Here is a 27,634-nt window from a genome sequence, read left to right as displayed (position 1 = left end):
CTTCTGTGATATTAACAATGGTTGGACGCATGGCACAATGACGCAGCCCTTCAACTTGGGCATGCCGAAAGAGTCCAGATATAAATTTCTCTTTGTAGAAAGCACCCTTAGTTGAGAATTTTTGTATGCATTCCTGGTAGAAAGGTAACGGTGTCCAACAATAACTGCATATGAAAGGTGATCTGGCTGGTTTCGGCTCAGTGACATTAAATGTTGAGGTGACTGCTACCTAGCACTACAGCAATCACCGCAAGTTTAGACAACAAATTATTACATACTTACTACATATCGTGGTACTTGTACTGAAGAACATCTGGCCAATATGTGCTTTCCACCTGATTCCTAGAAATTGATGGCTTGGTGCTTTGGCCCTAAACATAAAATAATTTTTGCAAGCTTTTCAATTATTATTACAAAAACATTATTTACTTAACAGCTACTTAGATTTAAAACACTATACGTGATCATACATAATATAAAAATACACTTCAAGTAGAAACTGCCCACAAAACCGCCTTTTCTTTACTACACAATAACATGGTATTTACCTTCATGGTAATTTTCTTTTGCAATGTGCAATAGTTTGCTGTCTGATTTTTTAATTGTCACTTTATTAAGTAAAAGCCTTTACAGCTGGGAACTATTATTAAAATAAAATGTAAGAAGCTTCAGAGTTGATTTCTTCAGCAATTTCAAGCAGCATGCACCTAAGCTGCTTAAAAGCATCAATTTTATAAGTTCACACAATATTTGATGAATAATTCAATTCACTAATTTCAAACACTGTTCAAGAAACATCCCTTTCAGACATAACATTCTGAAATTCAATGCTTTCTTACAAGTTTTGATGAAACGTACAGGCTCTGAACATATCTGCTGACTCTATCAGATCAACCACAAGAATGGCAATTCAGAAAAGTGTTTAAACCATGCAACCAGCAAAATAAGTATTAGCCAGACGTACAAGAGCAGCCATACAGCTACTACCACATGGGAAAACTTTTCCGGTCCTGAGCGATAATTACCTAGCTTCCCATAAAATAGTAAAAATTGTGTGCGTTTTTTTTTTCTTTTTTTTTCTCCCCCCCCCCTTTTTTTGCGGTAAACAGCTGTCTGCTGCACTTGTCATCAATCCTGTCCGCTTTCTGCACCCCCTAGCACTTCACCATGCCACGATGCCTGATACAGTCATGAACTGGCAACAAGATGAAAGGAGTTAAAGAGCCTCTCACCAGGCCCGACTGAAAATTTTGGTGTAAACTGGAAGTTGTATGGTGTCAGCTAGGGAGCATCTTATTACAAGAATTTTTCAAATTGGTTCATTATTACACGAGATAGGAGAAATTGAACTGTTGCGTTGACGTGCTGCCAAGAAGCGAGCTAGACTTCTGATGTAGACACTTCTCCTTCACCCTCGACTAGTGTCCACAAGAGACTTTTCTTCCCTGCTTTCACCCTCACAGGAGCCGAAGGACGGCCCCACATGTACTACAAGTTTACATCAGAGCCCTTTTTCTTGTTGCTACACGGAGCACTCTCAGTGGCGGTTGCGCATTCTGCATTGGAAGATTTAGTGAGGTCACTAGTGAGGACATTGTGAGGACATTTAGTGAGGACATTGCAGGGAGTGCGTTTCAAGTACAGGCATTTGTGTGTGTGACTGACTCTCTGGCTGTAAGCAGGGCCCCATCAAGAGGAAGGGTACGCGGGCTTCTGTTTTAACATGCCATGCTGCTGCTTGATACTTTGCAGACACAACTGCCACAGTGTGATCTAAGTGCCACATTTGTGTGTTTACAATGCCCAAACCTGGTAGGGGCCCTTTAAGGCATTCAGGCAGCAGAAAGCAAAGTGCAGATGAACAGAAAAAAGTTTTAAATTTAAGAGAGAACACAGTACAGCCTTCGTCTCTCATGAAAGAATTAGGTTAAAGAAGTGATATTGGCCGCTGTTTGCTGTCTCGGAAGCATAGTGGCCAAAAGATGCACAGATCTCACTGACTATTTTACTACTGTCTTTGTTCTCATTCTGTCAAGAAAATAACATTAAACTGCCAAGGCCTACAATTGTATTTCCTATACTTTCTTTATGCTTTAGCATTTTGAACAACTATGTATCAGCCTTTAGGCTAACATTAAAAACACCAGACGATCAGCAGCAGCACCATGGTGCCCTCTACTGTAGTACTTTTCATTCGCACGCAACTTACTGTGGCAATGCAGTCAAACCAAAGGGAACATCTGAAAACACTACTGAATATAGCCCATGCTCCCTACTGGTTATAGCCCTAAATTCTTTCATCTTCAAGAAAACAAATATAAAAAGTCCGCCTCCATTCCACCTTGTCATAGTGGAGGTACAGCGAAGCTGTTGCCGACAAGACAAGCCCGACTGACTTCAGACGACTTTAGACAAGCACCACCACCACAAGCAATGTATGTCACGAGCACACGCGTGTGTGCAGGCATGCAGGATACATGCTCATTCTTCTAGGCCCTCCGCCAAGCGTAAGTGCCTTATTGAACTAATTCAATTTTTCAAACTAAATTGCGCCACAGAATTTGTCAAGTATGACTTACACACAAGCTGCAGACATGATAGCGTCGGATTGTAATTTGAATATAAGAGAAAACATATTTCTGTTACACGGAAACTCAAAGACAAAGCACTTTTCCAGCTACCGTTTGAACTCTGCTTGAGTAGCTGCGGCTGCTATGTGGAGGTAAGGTTTTTGTACAGTATTTGCCATAATGTCAATTACGGTTGCAGCACACGCTGTGTGCCAGATGCAATGGGCAGAATGCCCACGCATTAAGGACAGATACATTGTGTGCGCACGTATGTCAAGCGCACACACACGTGTGCGGAAATGCAGCCTACATCCTCATTCTCCTAGAGCCTCTACCAAGCGCAAGTACATTATTGCACTAATTGAATTTCCCAAAGTAAATTGTGTCAGAAAAATTGTAAAGTATGTCTTATGCACAAGCTGCAGACATGATAGCTTCGGATTGTAATTTGAATATACGAGATTAACAGCACCATCACGTGAAGATATCACCTGATGATGTCATGTGATGGCTCTTGGAGAAGCAGCACACTGCATGCTTCCTGCTTCTTTGCACTATCTCCGGAATCGGCCTACATTTTTGTGAGCACCGTGCACGCGGACACGAAAAACCCCGACCAACTAGAGGATTACAGCTTCGCTGTAAAACATCATTTTATTTTGTTTACCATAGCAGTTGTGGCAGACATAAGAACTATGTGCTATTATTAGCAGTTAAATCTCACCCAAACAAATATATAGAGAAATGGATTGTACACACAAACCCACTTCTATTCGGGAACTTGTTGACACATATTCTACTTGGTTCCCTATGAATTCACTATCAATTCGATGCTTTGACACAGAGCAGATAATTGGCGCAGAGCTTTGAATTTATAACATTTTGCCTGGACCAGAAGGTTTTGGTGATAGAATATATCCATTTTTATGAGTTCATCAAGATAATGAAAATCTTAAGGGAGCCCTGAAACACCTTTGTAAGTAATTACATAATGACCTCACTACAGCAGTGTATTGCCTCATGAATCTACTGGCAGAAAAAATTTCCTAATCCTTCGACTATGAGCAGAGTTAGAGGGTGCCAGAGCACTGGCACATGGCTTTTTCTCTCCTTCTGTCTCCGCTAATGCACTGGAAGCTGCACAGGAGATGGCAAGGCACTGACCAAAAGTTGGGCAATATTGTTTGTTTCCTTTTTTTATGATGCTACTTCCGATCCAGGCGTGCGCAGCACTCTCTCGACGTAAAATGGGCACTTGCGCTGCCACATGTCACCACGCATCTGGAACTATGTAACCCACAGAGACCAATCAGAGCAAACGGTTGTCAGAGCATATCACCAGCGAGAGAGCTTGTTGCAGCATACCGTGGCAGCTACAGTATTTACACTACACAGCAGATGCAGCTACGCGCAACATTTGCCATGTGCATGGCAGGGCTGGAGCGCGCGCTCCAGTCTGGCCGTACTATGTGGTGCACACCAGCTTTGTGCTGCACCAGCTTGACCGACAGACAGTAGGCAGTTCCAGATTGCGCATTTTGAAGTGCTATCAATAGCTCAATATGAAGTGATGTCTGCCAAGACATCTAGGCAAGAGTAAGTGTGCGCCGTCACTCGTGAGATGTGGCAGCCGCAAGGTGCGTAGAAGCGAACTAGCGCATGCAGGCAAGTGCAAGTGTGATCTGGGAGACGACAATCTGGATTGACAAGTATACTGTTGTAGTGGACTCGCTAAAAGGCAAGTCACTGACTCAGGCATGTAATGTTTGAAAGAGCATGCATGCAGTATGTCGGGTGCCACCTCACATAACTGGAGGAGAAACCGCAACATTAAGCAGATAACCATCGATCGAGACAGGAAGAGCAAAGATGAAATACTTTTACGTTTTTCTTTTTTTTCAGATCGCAGACATGTACAATTTACATTTATTTAACTCAAAATTAGCAATAATAGTATTACTGAGAATGTTTTTATGATCGCAAAATCTGTCATTACCTTTTGGGGCCACTTGCTCCTGGTTACAACGCAGCTGACAACATTAAAACGAAGAGAGCAAGCAATTTTTTACTCTTTCTGGCACGAGATTGGAAATTCCTTGCTGCATGCAATGCAATAATATCTGGCTCACATGTTCACAGGAGCCTCGTTCTACAAATAGGCAATATTTCTTATTATGTTCAAAAAGTGTTTCAAGACATCTTTAACTATTTGGCCATTTGATACATGTGCAGAAGCTGTGTCCCTTAGTTTTTCCTACATTGCCACAGAGATGAATACAAAAGCTTATGGTGCCGCTCTAAGAACACAGTGCCCTACATATACGAGGTGTTCTTGTGAAGTTTGCCCAAGTTTTAATGCTCACCTGTTGCAGATAGCACATTTCTAGTCCTTGAGCTGCATTACTCGAAGAGATAGGCATTACTTGAATGAGAAATTGTAAGAAATTATTGACTAATTAACATTTTTTTCACTAATTATGTCTTAGCTGATTTATTTATGAGAACATATTCTAATTTACTAATTGTAGCTGGTGAGATCGCAGGGCATATTCACTTGGAACAGATTCTGAGGATGACACCAGTTTCGAGATATTTGCCATCAAACTTGTGCTAAAAATGCAGTGTTGTTCCATTTACTCTTTAAGAAAACACTGTATTACATATTGAAGCCCAAACTCAAATGCCAATGTATTTCATCACACACTTTGGGAATTAATATCTCGAAACTGGTATCATTGTCAGAATTTGCTCCAAATAGATACGCCTTGGAAGCTTACCGGCCACAATTCATAAATTGCAATATGTGCCGTAAAGTAATTAGAAAAAAACTTAATTACTGAAATCTTGTTAACTAAAGAAGAAAGTTGAGCTCCTTCCATTTTCAGATTGAAACTGAAATACACACAAGCAAAATGTAATTACAGCAAAGATTTGCTACACTCACCATAACGTGAACAAGGTGTACTGGCTTCCGTTTGGCACGCCCAGACTCATCAAATAGTTTAATTATCTCAGCAGCTGATATGGAAAGCACTAGAAATGAACGAATACAAGCAGCATAGTAACTAATTTCAATGACATTGCAAGATGACCACTTACTTTTGTGGCCAGGGCTGCCACCTGCGTTGGACATGGTGCGATTTTCACCAGATGCTGAGCCTTTTAATGACTCAGAAACAAGGAACAGCCTTTCAGGCCAGTCAGCAGGATCACCAAGAGATGCTATAGAAACATGAAATAATGTATATGTGCAACAGATAGTAGATAGAGCATGAGTGTTGACAAATGAAAGAGTCTAACCGAATGTCATGTGGTCAGATGGGCTCACAGAAGGCTTCTCAGAAGCATCAATCACCCAATCGGACACTTCCACACTCATTTTATTGAAAGAATTTTCAAGTTCTTGAATCTCAAGGCCAGAACTTTGACCACTAGCTGAAGGAAAAGAGGAATGCACCGAAATTGGCAACAGTATAGAACAAAAGACAGAGAGAAAGATATAGAAGAGTGAATAACTTGAATTGTGCCTCACCAATAAAATTCCTGAGTGCAGCAAGGCGGAGAGAATTGCTGCGATGCACGGACTCATGAATGCTGTTCATGCAAATAACTGGGATGTCTTGTAGCAGCTCATGCGTGGCACTTTCAGGAACGGGAGGCAAGGAGCTTCCCTCCCTGCCAGAATAGAGGCACATTTCTGGTGTGGAAGAAGGCGTTTTCCGCAAAGGGAAAAGAAGTGACGTGTTGCCATTTGATACTAGGATAAAATGCAAGTAGCCACTTGCTTCCTGAAGGCACTGGTCAACCACCGAAGTAGCTGTAAATGGTGAATGAATGGCAAGAATATAAGATTTAACCTCAACAACCAAGAAGAAAGAAAAATAGGGAAATGCATACTCACGCTGCAAAGGCCTTTCCATCAGTAGATTATGCCGCCATTCTGAGGTAGAGGGCTTGGAGGGTTTTGTTTTGAGTTCAACATCATCCCAATACGGTAGACGCACAGTCAGGCACCTCTAGTCAAAGGAAAAATATCGAAATGCCGTGAGCAGCAGGCTCCATGCTCTTTACACCAGACCAAGATTATCCTTCCTGAAAACCATACTGAAGGCAAAAATTAACTATTTCACCAGCATCTCCTAGCATGTGGTCACATCTCACAAACATTTGCCCTGCCCCAGATGACATGCACAGAACTATCCAAAATAAAGTGTTGATTTATACACTCTAAATATTCTTGGCATGACAGTGAAAGCACTCTTAGAAACCAAGCAGCACTGCCTACCCTTGTTTGCCAGCATTGTGTTGCTGTCATGAAGTTTTGCAAAATTGGAGACTTATTTTGATTGCTCATGAGAGTTCTTGAGCACATAGTCCACAGTGTAATGCATCGGATGAATGCTTGCGCAATGGCGCACGTGTATTTGTATGCTACTTATGATTTGTGTTGTACTTACTGCAATGCACTGAGAAGTGGTAGTTTATTGAACACCTCGTAACAATAATGCCATACGGCTAATAGTGTAATTGTTATTAGAACTTTTTGTTATTCCTTTTTGATTCAAAGGAAAGAAAGAAACATTATTGTTGTGTTGAATGGCCGTTTTGACACATTTTTTCTTTTACTCCCATGCTCATGTAAATATTTTACAACCCGCTTCCTGTATAAGCCTGCGCAAAAGGCTAAATAAATAAAGTGTTAAATAAACACACAAATATAACTGGACCGCCGGTGCATTTCTTGGCAAAGTTTGAGAATTAATATCTTGAAAGTCGTGCCATCTTGAGAATTGGTTCTAATAGAATCCGCATCAGGAACTTCTTCGCTATAATTTGTAAAGTGAAATATGTGCCGTCAGGTTAAAAGTTGAATTACTGAATTTTTTCATCAGTTGATTATGTATTTCGTTTTCTCATGCAAATAATGCCCACCTGTTTGAGCAGTACAGTTCAACGATTATAGTTATGCTATCTACTACACATGATTCTTACAGATTACTTGAAGTCTTTGCAGAAACACCCGTGCATGTGTGCATGCATGTGCACGTTTGTAAAGAGAGAGAGGGGCGAGAGATTCCACCTTTACCATGTGGTAAGATTTAGAAGGTGATCAAAAGCTGTGCGTAAACTACCTGGTGTGGTAACCAGTATTGTCATGACACGTTGACAATTATAAGATTTCCACAAACAAACCAGAGATTTTCAAGGAAACAGAGCAATTCTGAAGTCACTCAGAATAGGAGACAATCACATATACTTATACATGAAACATCAGTGAATTGTAACCCATACCTTCTAGAAATAAGCTTACAGTTGGAGGGACAGTGAAATGCGAAACCTCAAATGTTGAAGCTACAGCTCGAAATCCCTAAAACTACTTCTTTACTTACATTTTCATCACTCAATGAGTGAAAAATAGAACTGCTGCCTCTTGTGCCCACATTTCTCAGAAAAAAAAAAAAAAAAAAACTGGCAGCGCACAACTGTGCAAAGCAATTTGTATCGTCTGATGCCAGCAATGCTTACATTATAATACTGCTACTTGTAATCTCGTAAAGAAGTAGAGTACAAGGCCACCATGCTAAATACTAGAAAAAACTGTACAAGACTAATGTATTACCAAAATGATCAGCACTTAAATATTTGACTTTGGCATGTCTAGACATAAACGTAAACCCAGCAGACTTGCAATTTCATTCACAGTCAAGGACCAAACAACTGATGGCTCCTTTTACACAAGGACATGCAAAAAAATTATATGTGAACCACACACCCATCTCATGACATGAAAAGAAATGCGCACTAATCTACTCCATCAGTGTATGATACGTATTCCCTTGCCATCTGTATTTGCCTTTGTTCCTTTTGGTCTTGCACTTTTGCAATTCTTGAGAGCATGAGTATTGTGTATCCATTCATTTTAAGTTTCCAGCAATGTTCAGAACCAACATTTGCATTTTGCTATCTTACTCACCCTTTGTTCATTAAAAACTCTGCACTTGTAATAATGTCACACATACCTCTTGATCAGATGCTTGGCACTTCAGAAACTCTGCTGCCATACTGTGAACAGTTGATATAGGCACACTAGGAGGATGAGGTTAAGACAAATGCGCACATTAATACCATTGGACCTTACCTACGCCACCTGTTTCAATCATTCCCTTGAAAATAGCTGTTACCCAGATATACTCATAGTTGCAAGAGTGGTGCCCATACATAAAGATGGAAATCCAAACCAACTAGGTAGTTACAGGCCAATATCAGTACTGAGTGTACTCAACACTCTCTTCGAAAAGCTAATTGCACAACAGGTCAAAAAATTTATCAGGGAGAATAACGATTTTGTAGAAAATAGATATACTTCCGCAACTGTATTAACTTCTTAATTCCTCGATGCATCAAAATAAGATAGCTGTCATTATTTTCTTGGATATTAAAAAGGCATTCGACATGGTTTATCATCCCATCTTGCTGCAGAAATTAGAAAGCTATGGCTTTAAGAGAGCTCACTTAAATTCTTTAGTAGTTATTCACCCTCCCGAAAGCAAAGGGTACTTATTAATGATTTCATATCACAGAAATAACTTGCGGTGTACCACAGGGCTCTGTTATGGGTACCATATTGTTTTCACTTCACATAAATGATCTCCCATAAGCTCTTCCCTCTTCACAATTAATAATGTATGCAGATGACACCAGTCTTATTGTTACTGGAGAAACTCTTCCGGTAATTCAAACCACAATAATGAGTCAACTGAAAAATGTGTCTACCTGGTTTTTTAAAAAATCGCTTAACACTTAATGTAGACAAGACTAGGTACATCATTTTTCACTCTAGGTACAAGACCACCAACAATTTAATTACACTTACTCTCAGTAGCTAGTTAATACAGCCAGTTTCGCATATAAATAATACCTTAGGAGTTATTTTTGATAGTCATTTACATAGGAGAGAAGAAATTAACAACGTATGCAAAAAATTGGCCTTTGGATGCCACGCGCACTTTAAGGAGAGATATTTTCTGCATGACATACGATGCTCCTTTTACTACGCTTTCTGTCATTCACATATCATTTACTGTTGTGAATCTTGGGGGAAAACATATAAAACCTACTTATCGCCTTTACTTCGTCTGCAACAACAAGCATTGACCGCGATAACTACTAATTCGGGTCGTTTCGGGAGCAACATTTTTCATGATAATCATGTACTATCGTTTTGGTCCTTGTGCAACTATAAAACTTGATCACACTTTTGATCACACTCTTGATCACTCTCACACGCTCTTGATCAACACTATCATAAACACTAATTCTCCCCTTCTGTTAAGCCTCTTCGTTTTACCTTCTCGTAGTACAAGGCAAGCATCCAATTGCAATTTTAACCTGCACAAATGTAACAATGTATATGGTGAATGCCTGATCGAGTTCAGCGGTGTCGAAATATGGAACGAAGAGGTTAAATGGAGGTTAAAGCAGTGAGAAATTTTAAAATGACCACTAAACTGCATCACAAGTGTAATGAAACTGTCTGAAATTCTTGTTATGTGAATTTTCTTTTTGTGTCATATTTTTCTCTTGGATTCGTTTTGTGTATTTCGTAAACACATTCTATTACAGTTGTATAATATAGTGTCGTGTACATCTCAATTGTTCTTCAGCCCTTCACGCTCTGCATCTGAATTGCTTGTAATTTTTGTATTGGACCGGCCACTGGTATTTGCAGCTATCGGTCTAAACAGTGTTTTGTACATAATTCATGTTTCATTGAATAAATGTTCACAAAAAAAAAACATACAGATAATTAGGAAATATTTGTTGTGTCTGTAGAAGCGAAGTTGTACGCCTGTTAACTTTAATGAAAAATAGTGCAGATTTATGACTCGCAAGTTGAGAACCACAAGTTACATTATAACACAGCACATGAAAATGAAAAGGTACTACTCTTTGGCAAATATTATGGTTCAAACTTTTCAATTTAAACTGAAAGATGACAAAATAAATCTGTTGGTAACAAATCTGTCAAATGGCCAACTGAAAAAGCCTTGCTTTTTTATCTTAGTTTCAGCCATCAAATATTGCATCCATATGGGTGTAACGCAAGGCTGTCTCTAAAGCGACGTAACATTTGAAGGCAGAAAAGCAATGAATGGCACTAATACTTTTTTTTTTCTTCAGACTAGTGCATTGGAGATGGGCACCTAAATCTACGATGAGTATGAAATGTGTGTTGTACTCATAGAAAGTTGTTACACATAAGAAGGTTGCAGTAGAACTACTATTCAATGCACCGTCCCATTCCTTTTCCTTTCGAAGCACTGAATGGCACACAAAGCTTGACCAACATCGAAATAAACCTTCTGTTAAAAGCAGTTTTAAAGTCACGACAACATCGTGTTCACAACTGCTTTTGCTTTACTGCAACAGCAGTTAAAGCAATGTCCTCGTGTTGAAGAGGCCTTCAACTGTTCACTTGTTTCACAGCCCAGCTCACACACTTAAAGGAGTACTGACATCTTGGACTTTTCATTTTTTTGTGTTAAACGAAGGTTATCGACCTCAAAACCCTAGAAAAAGATACTGGCAAGCCTCGGAGCACATTAAATAATTTACTATAGCAGCTTTCCTATGAACCAGTTTTCGTTTTGTTTCCAAGGAGGTGTATGTGTGATGATGTCATGATGCAGCAGGTGGTCACATGGGAGGATAACATCTAAGGATACTTTAGCACTTACTCTGGCTCACTCAGATGTCTGCTATAATAGCTTTTCTACGAACTGGTTTCAGTTTTGTTTCTTAGGAGGTGTATATATCATGACATCATGATGAAGAAAGTGGTCATGTGGAAGCAGAACATTGTGATGTTTTGCAACTCAGCATCTTGAGCAGTGGCCTGGTTTCGATTCCAACTGATGACTGCCAACTGTGGATGCAGGATGGTCCCTAGCAATAGTTAGCACCATCTGCAGAAAGCCAGCATACTTCTATGATTTGTTTGCAAGTTCAATCGGGCCACTGGACTTGTTGACGCATGCGTTGAGTGATCGGACTGCCAGCATGTGCTAGAATGGGGAGGTACATTAGTTACACTGTTAGCTTCAAGCTTAAAGCTGTTGAGTAAAGGCACTTTGGCATTGATGAAGTCACTACGAAAAACTAAAGGCTACCAGCAAGACATACCAGGCTTTTCACAGACCGAAGACCAGCCGCTATCCGCAGGTCAAAGATGCAGTGCTTGAACACGTCAAAAGCTTTCGAAGCAACTACTGTGTTATACCAATTTAAATAATACAGAATAAGGCTCCCTGACTTGCAAAGAAGAAGGAATCCTGGCTACAATCTTTAAGGTGGGCAACAACTGGATGACACGCTTTATTTTGGGCGTATCGTTAATGCAGCATAAAATAAGCTTAACAATGACCGTGGTAAAAACTTGCTCAAAATCTTACTCCACATATTAAATGCAGCCCCATCTTTGCATTTATTTTTTGGGAAGGAAGTGCACTTTGAGGCTTGCCAGTATTTTTTCTATGATTTCAAGGCTGACGAGCTTCATTTGACACAATAAATTAAAAGTAAAAATGCCATGCCAGTATTCCTGTTAAAGGCTCAAAATTCAGTTCACTGTGTCCAGTCTTTAAGTTATGCCGTCACTGTCATCATGCTGCCACTGCTATGTTCTCAATGTCAGGCCACCCCATCATTCTCCCCATGGTCAAGAAAAACAAAAATTCGCCTACCATTACAGCCACGGGTTATCCTGCCATCGTGGACACACGCAATTAGGAAGCGGACATGCTAAACTGTGCAACACTCGAGCTTGATGATTTGCGCAAGCTCTTGCATGAAATACAGACTGCGAGAGTGGTGGCATCTGTGCATGTTTTTCAGAGGCCACAGCAATCGAATTCTGCAGTGAACGAAAACTAGAGAAGATGGCAGTGTCTGCTGTGAGAACCTGTTGCTGTTGTCAAGCTAGAATTATTTGGCGAAGACCAATTTTGAGATCGAAATAATGGGTTTGGGCCCACAGAAATGTATTGGCGCAGTCTGGGACCTTCGGTCGGGATCGAATTAACCGAAAAATTGAATTAACCGGAGTCGAATAAATGGTACTATACTGTACAAAGAAGGAATTTATGTGTCCCCGACCGGTGAATGAACCAGAGCCAGTGAACGAACCAATAATTTTGACGGCAAAGGAGGCAATAGCAGGATTTGACATGCAGCGCTTTACCTTGCGTCAATGCTGCATCACGGAGCATGCTGTGAACCTCGGTGCAATAAGGATGGCTGCAGTCACACATTCTGCCCGACATCACGTTGAAAAAAAATGACTTCTTTCAATAGGGCTCTCTTGAATTCACGTTAAATAAAACGTTTACTCTTGCTGAAGATGCTCAGCCTACTCTGTTGTGAGTGGTATAATGTGCGATTTTTAGAACAAAGTGACCTGTGAGACAAAGGAATTTGGAGGTCCCAAGCAGTTCATTTAAAAAAGGCGTTTGACTGTACTTTGTTATATTTATTAGTTTCTTATAAACTGTTTCGTTGACATAAGCTTTGATAGTACACCGATCCTTGAAAAATTTATAAACAGCAAAAACGATCTGCCAACTATTTTTATAAGTAAACATTACAGACGGAAGCCCATTATTAGCAATAAGAACGTCCATATTCTATCAATTTGTAGTAGGCATAATTGCACCCATATTATCAAACTTGTCTACAATAAACTTGCAGTGATTGACACAACAAAAATTATATACTGCCTCTTTACAAGCAGCAACACACTCTTCTTAGAAGAAATTGCTGCAATTATAGTGAAGTGCTACAAGTGCTATGACAACACTTTCTGTGCCAGGTCTTAAAGCAGCAGAAAGCAGGAGCAAGGATTTCAGCACGCATACTCATCTGAGTTAAGAGCAGTCATGTTCTGTGCAATCAAAAGCTAAACACTACTTGACCAGTTCCAACGGCACTAAGCTGCGTTTATCACATCCATACTATGTTCAATTAAAAGTAAACAATGCTGAAATGGATTGGCAGTGGCAAAGGATACAGTCGAAAAGGAAGAGGAATGACCAAGTGCATCGGAAGGCTGCTAAAAGCAAATTCCTCCAAGATCTCTAGATATGAACTCCAGAGCACATTTTCCTGAAATAGCAGAGAAAGAATAGTGCACCATATACAGTTCTACGTGTATTGAAAATAATCTTATGCCAACGTTCTCAGTGATTTATACTTATAAACATATGACTATGCCAATCTTCCTTTCCTCCATCTCCACTCTCATCCAGACAAGCATGGTACTGTGATAAATACACACTAGACATTGCTATAGTTGAGGTTCAAGGTCTAGTTTACTAAAATTAGACACTAAACATTTAATAGTCCAAGACATGCCACACAAATTATATATATATATATATATATAATTTTTTTTTTTCTGTAGCATAGGCTGGTATTTATAAGTGGAATTTGTTGCAGACAATCCATGTTTCTATAGGAGGCTAGCCTTGCTAAATGTATGAGACAGAGAATGACAACACTAAATGGAATGCTTGCCTTAATGCACTCAGTAACTGCTCCTTATGCATTTTGCAAGAACGTCTTCAAATCTGCTCTCAGGTAGCTCATAAACACAGTACCGACTAAAGCAAAATTATTTAAGCCATTTTGGCTTCTACTTGAAAACCTTCAAGGCTCCAGCCTAATCGTCTGATGAAGGCTCCCATGTAGGAGCCAAAATGCTGCATAAAAAATTTTACCTTTTTCAGCTCTGAATATTACTACAGATCATGACAAGGTATGTTATACAGGGTGCCCGACGTAACTTGAGCCAAGATATTAAAAATGAAAGTGAACTGAACCAAATGCATACTATTCGCACTGGCCTATAGCAACGCAGGCAATTTTTTTGTTTTCCCCGTGCTCACTAATTAAGTTTAATTACCCAACTTTTTAATTATTTGCTGAAGACCCTAAGTATGATATGCAGGTTTGTAGAGCACCTTCAGAAACCACTGATTGAGTTGTTTTCGGTATGATACGTCTCAAGTAGTCCTTTTTTCCGGCTTACAAAGAAAGCCCCCTAAATATGAAAAAAGACACGTGACAGAGTGCTTGCGCAGTGGTATTGTGCTGCTCTAAAGCGTGCGTTCTGTGAACCAGGTCGGCTGTATCGTGATGGGCGATGGGGAAGCAGCAGGGTGTTACGATGGTTATATGCAGCTGGGTCAGCAGCTCCCGTCGGATGATGGCGCAAATGTACACTGCAGACCTTGTTCACCGAAAGCACGCTTGAAAGCAGCACGGTACCACAGCGCAAACGCTCTATCACATGGCTTTTCTCATATTTCGCAGGCTTTCTTTGCAAACCGACTTTGCAACGTGAGACATATCATACAGGAAACAACTCAATATGTGGTTTCTGAAAGTGTTCTACAACTTTGCATATCATACTTGGGGTCTTCAGCCAATAATTAAAAAGTTGGGTAATTATGCTTAATTAATTAGAGAGTTATGCAGAAAACAAGAAAATTGTTTGAGTTACTATAGGCTATTATGAATAGTATGTCTTCAGTTCAATTTGCTTCCAATGCACTTTCATTTTTAAAGTCTTGGCTCAAGTTACGTGGGACACCCTGTATGTCTCTACTGTCACCAGTTATTCTGTCTTTAAAAGAATTATATGCTAACAACAAGAATGCTGAAGCTGGCTGAAACTGAAGGCAGTCAAAGTTGAGAAAGTCTTGTTCGGCACGAGCACTGTCTCTAGTTGGTTCTCAATTCGACCGGTATCAATGCGGACAGCAAATTATGGGGTTCCAAGTGCCAAAACTGTGATCTGATTATGAGGCACACCGTAGTGGGGGACTCCGGATTAATTTTGACCATCTGGGGTTCTTTAACATGCAACTAAATCTAAGTACACGGGTGCTTTGGATTTCACCCCCAGTCGCCATGACCGGGATTCGATTCCGCAACCTCGTGCTTAGCAGCACAAAACCAAAGCCACTAAGCAACCATGGCAGGTCAACATGGACAGCACAAACTCATACATAAAGGTTGACCCAAAAAGAATTGCCAAACATGTCATTGACTCTAGAATCGTTTAATGTCACATAAGAAATTATTTGTATGTGTTTTCTTGAAATAAGTCACTCCGACAAATTTATAACTTGAATAAAGAAATGTGACCTTGGGGGTGACGCTTTTCTTGAAAAAAGATGCAACCCTCGAAGGGTTAAAGGACAACTGCAATATTCACGTTGATTAAATTGGTCATAAATTAGCAGTAGATAAATACTATCCAAGCCATTTTGCGAAGGCTGCAGGGCTAGTAATTGTCTAATATTTTTTTAACAGCCCTTAGCACTTTAGTAGATGACACGGGCCATTGGAGTTTTGCGGATATGACAGATATGGCACATTGCCTCTGCGATTGGGTGACATCTGCAGCATGCTAAAGATCTTGGACGCAATGCCCAGGTGCCACATTGGTTCTCTACACTCTATATTATGTCATTTCTAGCTAATGATGATGGTGGAATTTTTTTTTTTGTATGAAAAACTACTTTTTCAAGCTTTTTGTATCCATTTGTATCCCACACTGAAATTTTGCACAGGGGCAGCTCTGTAACTACAGTGCCTGAAATTACAATTTTGATGCAGTATAGAATTTTGTTTTAGTTGGCCTTCAATTGCCCCACTTTCCAGGGCTCTGCATTACAGTTTCTTTTAAACCTGATGTTAATGTTCCGACGTATGGATACCAGTTGACTTTCCTTCAATCTGTAATTATCGCAAGTATCTATAAAGACTGCAGATTCATGCAGCTGCCCATAAAGCACTAAAGATAGCAAGCTTACCTCACTTAAAAATTTCTCCTCAGAAGCTGCAGAAATCTTGTTCAAGGCTGTCAATTCAAAAACAGGAACAGAGCACTGAAGTTCAAAGTGGCATGATGGCGCACTATTTCCAACCTGTTCCACACAAATAAGAAACACAAAACAAACCACACATAAAAAAGAAAGAAAGAAAACATAAAAGGCTGAAGTTAATTTTAATTTATATCAATCTTGAAAACAGGAAAGAAGGGTGCAACCAACATGTTTGTGTTTATGCCTTTCCACGTGCTGTCAAAGACAGCCAGCTATACTAATGCAGCAATTTATGATGCTGCAATTTAGGGCAAAGATGGCTTGCACATGACATCAAAAACCTCCATTGAAGTGTTAGAGGTAAGCGGATCAGATTAACTCATTAGGCCCAAGAACAATCTGCCCACCAAATTTGATTGATTTTGGCAACCACAGACATTTCCATTTTGCAACTGCACTGTAAAAGTTTTCATGAGTATTGCCTTATTCCTTCAAAAGATACAATGGTGTACTTTAAAAGTATGCTGAGCCTTTATGGTAGAAAAACCTGATGCGGATCTTTGAATGTATTTTATATTCTGGAATGTCTTAAAAGTTGGTGCTTACAATGAAGAGCCTCACTCTACGTAGGTACAATCAGGTTTCTCATGGCAAAATTAGCAGCTTACTGCTAATTAGCCTGCTTTAGGCTGGTAATTTTATTGTGCAAGTGACATATGACTGACGCAGGTAATGGGGTAGAGGCTGAGTGGTGCTTTCAGAGAAGCATGCAGCGCTTAACATTTATTAATCACAGATGAAGATACAATCTTTTATAAAGGATGCAGGCATAAAATTCTAAAACACTGAGCATTTGGTTCAATGGAGGTAGAAAGATTACGCATGACCGGTGATCTCTTCGCAATGGCAGTCGATTTCTTGCATTACAATCTTGTTGCATGCTTTGCTTGGCGATATCCAAATAAACGCATTATAGTTAGACTTGTCTGGCCTATAATGAGATGGAGACCGCCACTGGCTCCGATGGGGGGTTATCCTTTTATTACATAGGTGATCTTGAATATACAGACTGTCGTTTCTATATTTTCCCACTGACTAGACAATATGGACTAAAATCACGATAAATGAACTCTTTTTTTTATTAAAAAGCTTCATAAAGTACAGCAGACTCCCTTTAAGACGAACTCGAAGGATCCGTGAAAATTTGTTGGTCTTATCAGAAGTTTATCTTATCAAAAGAATAATTGGCAACATGACCAGGTGCATCTAAATATCGTACTTCAAAATGGTAAATGAAGTAGACTTAAAACAGGGAAAAATTGACATAAAAAGAATTTATTTAGCTGAACCTAATAGAAAACTGTTTTCAAGTGGTACTCTTGCTTGGTTTCATCCAGACCTTAATGGATGTTTGGCGCTTCTGTGCAAATCGGCGAGCAGCCACAAACAATGCCATCTCACCTAATGACCTTAAGAATCCTTCTGTGCCTTCGTGCTGCTGTAAAAAGTTCACTAGAGAGTTAAAGCAGGCATCTGCCACCTCACAGGTCATTGGTGCAGGCTCCAGGCTAGCGAAAGTATGAACGAGTGCCCTGAGTATGCAGCAAAGCAACGCAACCTAAAGGAAAGTCTAGGTGATATTGAGCGAAGCGGGGAAGGAGAAACTAGGCGAGACATCGCAGTGGAAAAAAGTAGGTGGAGGCGAGCTGGGATGACCTCCTCTGGCAGTTGCCACAGGTTTCATTTGCAATATGGACCTACCAGATTCGTCTCATGATAACATCGTCCTCTTGCACCGCATGCTGTGTGTGGGAGTGAAAGCCTGCGACGGTGAGCTGACGATGGCGGCTCAATCTCGCTTGCACAAAGGAGGAAAGGGAGGAGCAGAAGCACACTTTCTTCCGTCGAATGCATGGAACTGAGGAGGGGAGGGGGGGTGGGGTTGCACTTCGGCCGCACACAGTCACGCAGGCTTTATCTTGAACACAATCTGCTTTGGGGGTAGTCTAGGTGGGCCGATGGCTCGTAGCTTTGCGTGCACCGGGTTCCCGCTGCTAGGTTTGCGTTGAAGTGAGGTGCGTGCCTCCGGGCGCGGCGCATTGAGGCACCCTAGCTTCCAGGATTAGTAGCGGAGGCAGTCACTCCAAATGTTCGTCTTAGCCGAAGAGCATGTCTGAAGCGGTTGGTCTTAAGCGGATTTTTTTTTGCCCCCCCATCAAGTCTATGGAAAACCAAACAAACATTCCCATGTTGTTTGTTATATGTAAGAATTCAGCTTAACCGAGTTCATCTTAATGAGAGTTCACTGTATATCTCAATTCTTTTTTATATATTGATGGCTACTTGCTGACAACAAATAGCCATTGTTTGCTATTTTGTTGACTATGGATACAAGAGAATGCCTTCTTTTTTTAAAAAGAAAAATGGAATGGCGGGAATAACGACCATTTTGATGTGATGCTTATTCCCTATTTATACCTGCAACCAAATCGAAAGTTTTTCTAGCCAGCAAAACAAAAGTCACAGGCCTGCACGGCACATGCAATACAGCCACAGCGTAATCTGGAGGACTGGCTCCATAGGAGCTCCTTCCGGCACTACACACTAGGGAGTCTTTGTGACTAAGTCTCTTCGCGTCATTTTCACATGAACGATCTAACTGTCCACAAGTCATCGACGGCGACCTCCGACTTGTCCTGCTCTCTGCACAGGGGTCTGCTGAGCCAGATGTTGCCTAATTGCAGCCTCAAGTGTAGCTCTATGATTCGCTTCTTCAGCAGCGGTTTGTACCTTGCGAGGAGGCACCACAATGTGCACCAAAGAGTAAACACAGGTATCCAAACTATGTGGTGCACATGTCACATCCCTAGACCCGTGGCATGGTACATTGCTGTGGTTGATGATGATAATGAGGTTTATTGGCGTCCCCTTCGAAACAGGGTGGCGACAAAGAGTCACCTAGCCTGCTACATCCAGGGTCAGCTACATGCAGCATGCAAATGCTACATGCCGAGACACCTTGTGGAATATACCAGATCTGCAATACAAAGTTTGTATGTATCGACGCTACGCGGCGCGCATGTCAGATGGCACAATACTATGGTAATGATGAGGAAGATTTAACGGCATTCCCTTTGAAACGGAACAGTGGAAAACAGTCACCTAGCCTGCTTGAATTAATCAATTATGTCATACATGTTTTTCATTACATCAATATTTATAAATCTCCATAATCATCTTTTTCTTCCTGAAGACTTCTCTATCTACCATGTATCACTACCTACGCAACTGCTACATGGTATGCCACCTGCTGTAATAGTATGCAACTGCAATGCGAAAAGGCGCACATATAGACGTTATGCGGCGCAAATTTTACATTGCAAGTGGCATGATACGGCTAATGATGATGATGATGATTTATTGGGATCCCCTTTGAAACGTGGCGGCGACATAGTCACCTAGCCAGCTTGATTTGATCAGGTACACAATATATATCTTTTCTAGCATTCTTGTATACATCTCCTTAAAGTTATTTTTCATCCTCAAACCTTCTTTTAACTGCCTTGTACCGCTACCTGTGTATCTGCTACATGGCATTCTACCTAGTGTCATATATGCAACTACAACCCAAAATGTGCACGTATCGCGCATGTCACATCACAAGTCTCCTCGCGTGCTACAATTCATTTACAGGGCATTTTTCTGCTGCATGCTAGCAAGCACTGGCGTAGCTTAGTGGCAGAGTAGCTGACTCCCACGCAGCGGCCTTGGGTTTGATCCCAGCAGGAAATGGGTATTCATTTTCACATTCCCAGTGATAGCTGCTACGTACACCGGCTGCAGAGTGAAACCGCCATTGGAATGAGCCCATAACAGCTTACACTGTAAAAAAACAGAGGTAAAATTTTTGCCAGAATAGAGGGAAAATACCATCATATGCATTTCAGGAACAACGAAACTCTTCTAGCATACACAAAAGCCCAGCGTACTATAAAGTACACCTGCATTAATTTTTTTCACAATGCTACAAAAATGCACAGTATATAAGAATGTCATATCTTGATCATTTACAGCATCCTTTTCTAAAACTTGTGCATAAAGTTCATCTTCCAGAAGCATACATTAAACATAAAAAATCATTCATCTGTAGGTGCAACAGTGCCTCCTGTATTCACGACTTCTCCAAGTTTGGTGAAGAACAGATTAAAGGTCTTATACAGCACACACATACTGTACATACTTGTGTAAGGGGCACCCTCATGTAAGGGCCGCACTCCCACTTTGGAGGGCTAAATTTCGGAAAAAAAATTTAAAACGACCTGCCAGAAAGTGAAGTTAGTTCCACTGCCGCTGGATGATGCTAGCCGATTTTTTGTCAACGCCACTCAAGCCGGCACCACTGCATAATTATTTCTTTGTGTGGTGCATCATCTCGGCTGTGTTGGCAGTGTTTCCAGTCAGATCAATGGCATTTCACCGCTAGAGAAGGAAGCCCTGTTTGGGTCAGCACTGGTCAAGGACAATGGTCCAGTATCTGAGGTCGTTTACTGCAGTGTTATGCCATTTGCGTCTCTCTCTTACCAACTGCTACAGTTGTGGAAACAGTATGAACCTTTCGCGGGCCATCATCGGCCTGATTCATGTAAGGGCCACACCTAGCCAAGATTCTAGAAAAAAAAAAGTGCGGCCTATACACCAGTATGGTAACAATGCAGTTATCTTGGCAAGGCCCTTCCTAACAAAATAGGCAACTGAGTTAAACAGCATGTTTTTTCTTCATTTATTTAAACATGAAGGTGCTCCTCTACTTTAGAAAGTACACTGCACACTGATGGGTTAATGTGTAGCCAGAGTACTTCGAAACTATTTTTGGCGCAGCTTTTCATCATGCTAGTGGTTTTCCAGCATGGTGACCACAACAACATCAGTGCAAGCCTTCTAAAGTTGTAGTTGAATAAGTTATAGGAAACTTGTTCCTTTCTATTTCTGTCAGACTACTATATACACCGGAATATAGGTGGATATTTTTTCTTTAAAAATATTAGCTAAAGTCACCCCTCTTCCTATAGAGCAATCTATAGCAGATTGTCAAGCCAAGTCAAGGTAAGGGGTCGACCCATGTTCCGGGCCAACCTATATTCCGGTTTATACGGTAAGTAATTGAAATGTTGAAGAAATGGCATTGTACTTCTATAGTACAAACAGAATGCTTTCAGACACAATTACTGGACTCACAGCGACTGCTCCTTTCCACATGGGAATCCAAGCAGCGTCAAGGGCAATGCCAGCAACTCCAAGGTGATCCAACCAAGTGTTGAGCTGTGAACTATTAGAGCCAACTCCCAGAGGCCTAAAAGTGGCATGATGCCACATGTGCGCTCTGAGCAGAGAACCATAGAGCAAGACGTTGGTTCTGCAATAATTTTGACAGGGACCAAAAGAAATAGAAGTTAGCACAGGCTACTATTGGATGCCACAAGCTCTTACTTATAGTACTTCTAAATCTACATCAAAGTGACCTAAGCAGCACAATAAAAAAAGATGCACGAAATATAAGCAAGAAATGCCACTCTATGAGCCACACCCAAGACAGACTGCACACATATTGTATGACACACAGCGGAAATGGTACCCCTGAAGTAATATGAAAGAGAACACCCAAACTGCCTTCAAGAGGCTGTAGTGGCTAAACACACATGCCTTGCAGGAAAGTGCTGTGAGACCAAATGTTTGATGGGAAATCTACTCGCTACATTTCAAGATTTCAGATTTGAATTCACAATTACAAGTAATCACTGCTTAAGAACGTTCCCAGTTTCATCCAAAGAATGAAGCATTTGTATTGATGGCAAGGTAGGTGCAATAAGCATTGACTTACAAACTAAACACCGACCCCGTCCCCAAAGACGCACACGAACCGATTTCCTTCAGTGACCATAAGCGCCACCTCAAGAGACATCATGCAGCCACCTTTCAAAAGTGAATGTTTGGTGATGCAGGTCCCTTTACCCTTTGACTGTGCCATTACACAGCAGAACACATGACCTCTAACACATGGCACAGCCTTCTTAAGGCACCAGCCATAAGTACTTGCCCTAACAGAATCAATTTGACAAATGTCGCTTCCTCTTTTCTAGCCTTCCGCTGCTTCAACTGTCCTCTGGGGCAATGCACTAGACTCAAGGTTCAAGGATGCTGTAACCAGAGAAAAGTTTTGGGTGGTAGGGGTCGAAGTACACAGGCATTTGCTATCGTCGTTTATCTCTTCCTTACTGGCTGCAGCAGGCGGACTGCCTGTGGCCAAGACAGCATGCACACACACAAACACACAGCATGTGCAGCTGTAGTGTCCGTATTGTGGTGCTCAATGTACCATTGTGGTGGCTCTGTGGCAATGGCATTCTGCTGCTGAACAAGCCACGGGTGCGATTTCTGGCCACAGTGATCAAATTACAGTGGGGGCAAAATACAAAATGATAAGTGCCTACCTGCCATCGCGGCTTAGTGGCTATGGTGTTGCACTGCCAAGCACGAGGTCGCACATTCAATTCCCGGCCACAGTGGCCACATTTTAATGGGCCCGGAATGCAAAAGCACTCATGTACCGTGCATTGGGTGCACGTTAAAGAATCGCAGGTGGTAAAAATTCAACGTGCACCCCCCCCCCCCCCCACTACGGCGTGCCTCATAATGAGACTTCGGCTTTGGCACGCAAAACCCCAGAATTGAATGTATTTTTTTTTTAACCAATGCACTGATATTGCAGTAGCAGGTTGATGATCCTCAAGTGGTCAGACTTATACCCAAGTCAGACGGGCAAATTTATTCACACAAAACCTAGGAGTAGCTTTTGCATGTAGACCACATCAAGTAATTTAGGACGATGAGCAAAACAAGAACAACGTGAAAGCAGGAGTTAACGTTTCGACAGGTAGACTTGTCTTCTTCAAAATACATATGCTTTTCTCGCCACAGCATATATAGGTGGAGTTCTTCTAAAGGGGAGAGGGTGTAAGGCGGGTGGGTGCAGGAACAAGGGAAACTGTGTTAGCGTGTCGAATTGAGAATAAAGGAATGCTGTGCACAAGGCCAGGGCCACCTTCCCCCCCATCTGTCAACCAAGTGTCAAGGCACGCATGTTAGCCGGCGTGTCAACGGTGTCTGACACGCCGGCTGAAAAAAAAAGAGGAAAGGAAAGGAAAAAAAAAGGATATGCCGAGAAGCCAAACTAAGTGTTGTTGCCTATAGCTTGAAATTTAGCATAGCAAATAGATTCTAAAGCTCCCTTTGAAACGTTTATGTCTATTGGTTGCAATGCCTTTAACTTATGGATAAGGTATGATTCTCTGTATTTTCTTTCTTGTTCAGAACGAAACTTTGACTGTAAGATGTAGCGTTTAGGTACATCAAAGTTATGACCTGGTTGATTGAAATGCTCGGCGACGGCTTTGGAAAGCTTTCTAACTGTGTCCGCGCGATGTCCGTTTAATCTGACGTTCATTGATTGTTCTGTTTCACCAATATATTGTTTCTTACAGAAGGAACTTTCAAGCATATAAATCACATCCGAACTTGTACAAGTGAAGCTAGATTTGACTTCATGTGTATAACTATTTGCGGTGCTTTTAATTTTAATGTCACTTTGAAGGTGCCTGCAGGTTTAACACCTGAGGCGACAACATGCTTTTTTTTTCCTTTCCTTTCCTCCTTTTTTTTTCTTTCTTTCCTTTTTTTTTTCCTTTTCTTCAGCCGCCGTGTCAGACGCCGTTAACACGCCAGCTAACACGCGTGCGTTGACACGTGGTTGACAGACGGGGGGGGGAGCCTGGCCTTGTGCACAGCATTCCTTTATTCTCAATTCAACACGCTCATACACACCTTCCCTTGTTGCAGCACCCACCCGCCTTACACCCTCTCCCCTGTAGAAGAACCCCACCTATAGATACTGTGGCGAGGAAAGCATAGGTCGCCTTGAAGAAGACAAGTCCACTTGTCGAAACGTTGGCTTCTGCTTTCACCTTGTTCTCGTTCTGCTCATCGTCTTGAATTTCCATCTCCTGCATTCCACATGTTTTCCATCAAGTAATTTAGTAATACCAGTCACACAAAAAGAAGGAAGTCGACCTGCAGTGAACTTTCCGAGTACAATCATAGCACCAAGTGTGGAAGATCAATGTTAAGCAAGCTTGACCATGCAGCAGTACTCAATCTGCACATAATTTTCAACTGAAGTGCCTGTGTGAGAGGGGCTGAGTAAGGGCAAAATTGTGAAGGAATACTATAAACTAAAGGACACCTCCTAAATCACTGTTTAACAGCACAGGCAAAGCACGGATGAGGCCAAGGACAAACATGCACTGACTTATAACCTTAAAAAATGCACAATTGTATGGTTCCTCATCCATGTTTTAGGCAGTGTCTATTTTCCCGGCAGCCAGAAGAATTTCTCAAATTACTCTCGAAAGTGGCTCTCGAAAGATTCGGTTAGGTTAGAGCACACCTGCAGGCCTGCATGCAGCTTTTCCCGGCAGTTTGTCACCTGACTTCTGAGCGCCACTAGGAAGTGAGCAAGGTCCATCTAAATAGGTTGCGAAGCTTGTAACAAAAAGCATGCCGAAACCTATCGCCAGCAATATCACTTAATGGTGGAGGATTGAAGCGTGACTAGGTGAGGGGGGGACAAACACTGAAACAAGAAAACTCATGTGAACAAAAGAAATGTTTGAAGATTTTTAATCAAAATACTGTCATACAAGTAAATATTCAGTTCAAATATTTTTTTCTATACAAAAACAACAAATGGCATTATCTTTAGATTTCACAATTATAGAGTTCGTTCTTGGTGACTCCTACCAACCAGCAATTATGGCGCAAGGCTTGGCAAGACTGTGCAAACCAGCTATTATGTTGTGCGGAATGGTGTTGCTAACTTGAATGCGGTGATTTATCCGAGTTTTTTATTTCCTTGCATTTGTTCAGAGTGTGGTGCACATTTCACTTCAAATTTTGAGTGACCTAGCACATGGCATTCATTGGTGAAAGGTGTGAGTGCAAGTTTTTTGTTATCGTGTGAGTTCACGCTGCAGCATCCCTTGCGCTGTCTCTCGTCGTGACGATAAATGTGGAATGCTCCACGAAGAAATGTCGCAGTATATTCATTGACTCCGTAACACAGTCTCTGAGTGTCCGACGAGTAGCAAAATTAGCAAGTCGAATGTTTTCTAAATGATAATGCAGAGTAACATTCTTTTGTCTGATAACTGTTGGATATGAATACATGGTGTCACACGGAATTGCGAATGATTCTGTGAAAAGGTTTCACATATGTTGCTATACATTACGACTGTGTGCTGGCCATGGTATTTTCATCGATTGAAAGATGTTTTGTTTGGACAATTATATTGGTTGCATTATTTTAGACGAACAAAAGTGAAGTTGCTTTTGAAACCTCTGTGGTACTGCATTTATTTCCATCCTATTCACCTTCCTAAGGAACCTACTGGAGCAATTGCCCTCAATAACGGCCTAATTATGTTCACATTAAGACATACGCCACTCATACACTTACATACGCTTCGGCTGAGGCGAGCTGCAAGTTCACCTCAGCCTCAAACTGCTGGCGTAGTGGTCGAAATGCCAGATGCTAAAGAAATTCAAGCATTCGCGCCAAGCAGCATAAGATCATGATGTCAGTGCCATTTCCAGTTGTGACATCACTTCTTATTTTTGCTTGCTGTTAGTTGTCCCCCCCAATACGTAGATGGCGACGGTTGCAACGAGCCACCATTTTCTTGAGATGTGAGCTTCTATGGAAGCTTCGCTACCAGTTTACATGTACCTTGAAGTGAGTGCGGGGTGAATAGACACTGCAATTTTTTTTATTTGTGCCGCAACAAAATCTGTTATGAATTACCAACCCAGACCTGTCTTGACCTCACAAGTCGCAGATTGAATGGCGCATAAATGCTTTACATACACTTATATAGCTGTGCATCACGAAACAATACAATACCGGGGCTACATTTGTTATTATTATGGGACCAGACTCCATTTCAGTAACTGTGCAACCCCCTCCCCCACAAGTATATATGTGAAGCAACAATGCAATCCGAGAAATTGCAGCAAAAAGCTTGAGGAATAGGTAGAATAATGTTCAAGATTTATGGTGGTCCCGCTTCGAGTTTTCGGAACGGAAACTGACATGGAAACCGCAGACTTACTTGACATCCAAGTCACTAAACAGATTTCTTTCAATTATAACCTCAAAGGTATGCGTTCCTGTAACGAAACCAAAACAAAGTCACATTTCATATGAATTCTTTGGAAGTGTCTCTTGTGCGCAACATACCAGGAATTGGCAACTTGTCGAGCAGGTCATGGATACGCTTTGCAGCACTGCCACCTTCGGCCCTGAAGTAAAGATCATATGTTGAAGAAGAGCAGACACAACCCTCAGCTTCAAGCAAACGGAATAGAACACATACGACGACAGCTGAGATGGAAACTCGTAGGTGTCCTTCAACCTTGCAACGTCGTCTAGCCAGCTTTGCAAATCGCCCTCGAACGAACCTAGCTTGCTCGACTTCCACGACACCTTCAGCAGCAGCACGAGAATAATAATGGACAAAAATTAATTATCACCCTATGCTTGCTAACAAAGATTCCAATAAAAAGTACGTACCTCAAGTTCTTCACAGGTGCTCAGGAGAAATGGCAAGATCGCGAAGTGAACCTCTTGATGAGGCATCAGCGGTAGCAAGTGATTGGCAGCGAATCGCACCTTCCATGACGTCGAAGCTGTCAGCACTTTCAAACGGCGAAAATATTCTTCCACAGTACCCTTCCCTGCATCATCTAAAAAGTTACAGTTTGTTATAGTACGTCGCAATATAAATCCACACGAGAACAACCAAACGCACCTCTGATGAGGAACAAGCACCACCACTTCATGATCAAAGATGCCTAAAAGCTGCATGCAAACGGAGCGCTTTACACACAGTTTTCATGTTACGCACGTGTTCTTCACTAACAAATAAAAAGAACGGCAAGGCGCGCAACGTTCGCGAAACTGCTTGAACTTCTCCGTGCTACCAGTGACGAGCCCGCCTCGCGCGCGTGCGCCATGCTGCGCGCGCGTCATACGCGCGAAGATTTTGAATCATTGTGCCCAGACTA

At 41.4% G+C, this 27,634-nt stretch overlaps 1 protein-coding gene across 3 annotated transcripts in view; it reads right to left on the bottom strand.

Moving 5' to 3' along the window:
- The window catches only part of LOC135906642 (mdm2-binding protein-like), a 45,223-nt gene that overhangs the window by 16,730 nt on the left and 859 nt on the right, over positions 1-27,634 (bottom strand). The window contains exons 1-15 of one of the 3 annotated variants that reach the window (XM_065438139.2): positions 27,379-27,564; positions 27,141-27,313; positions 26,944-27,053; positions 26,808-26,869; positions 26,680-26,737; positions 21,695-21,872; positions 16,448-16,561; positions 13,636-13,730; positions 8,591-8,657; positions 6,472-6,586; positions 6,103-6,387; positions 5,871-6,005; positions 5,670-5,792; positions 5,515-5,603; positions 283-371 (exon numbers count right to left, since the gene is read on the bottom strand). In XM_065438139.2, coding sequence (XP_065294211.1) covers positions 283-371; positions 5,515-5,603; positions 5,670-5,792; positions 5,871-6,005; positions 6,103-6,387; positions 6,472-6,586; positions 8,591-8,657; positions 13,636-13,730; positions 16,448-16,561; positions 21,695-21,872; positions 26,680-26,737; positions 26,808-26,869; positions 26,944-27,053; positions 27,141-27,313; positions 27,379-27,409 — 1,724 coding nt within the window. In that variant the 5' untranslated portion in view covers positions 27,410-27,564. Of the gene's footprint in view, positions 1-282; positions 372-5,514; positions 5,604-5,669; positions 5,793-5,870; positions 6,006-6,102; positions 6,388-6,471; positions 6,587-8,590; positions 8,658-13,635; positions 13,731-16,447; positions 16,562-21,694; positions 21,873-26,679; positions 26,738-26,807; positions 26,870-26,943; positions 27,054-27,140; positions 27,314-27,378; positions 27,567-27,634 lie in introns of those variants that run through there. The other 2 variants (XM_065438141.2, XM_065438140.2) reach the window with 2 other exon arrangements.

The sequence above is a fragment of the Dermacentor albipictus genome, chromosome 1 (assembly GCF_038994185.2).
Source record: "Dermacentor albipictus isolate Rhodes 1998 colony chromosome 1, USDA_Dalb.pri_finalv2, whole genome shotgun sequence".
Taxonomy (NCBI): domain Eukaryota; kingdom Metazoa; phylum Arthropoda; class Arachnida; order Ixodida; family Ixodidae; genus Dermacentor; species Dermacentor albipictus.
Note: the sequence above shows the minus strand (reverse complement) of the source record. Positions and strands in the feature narration are given on the sequence as shown.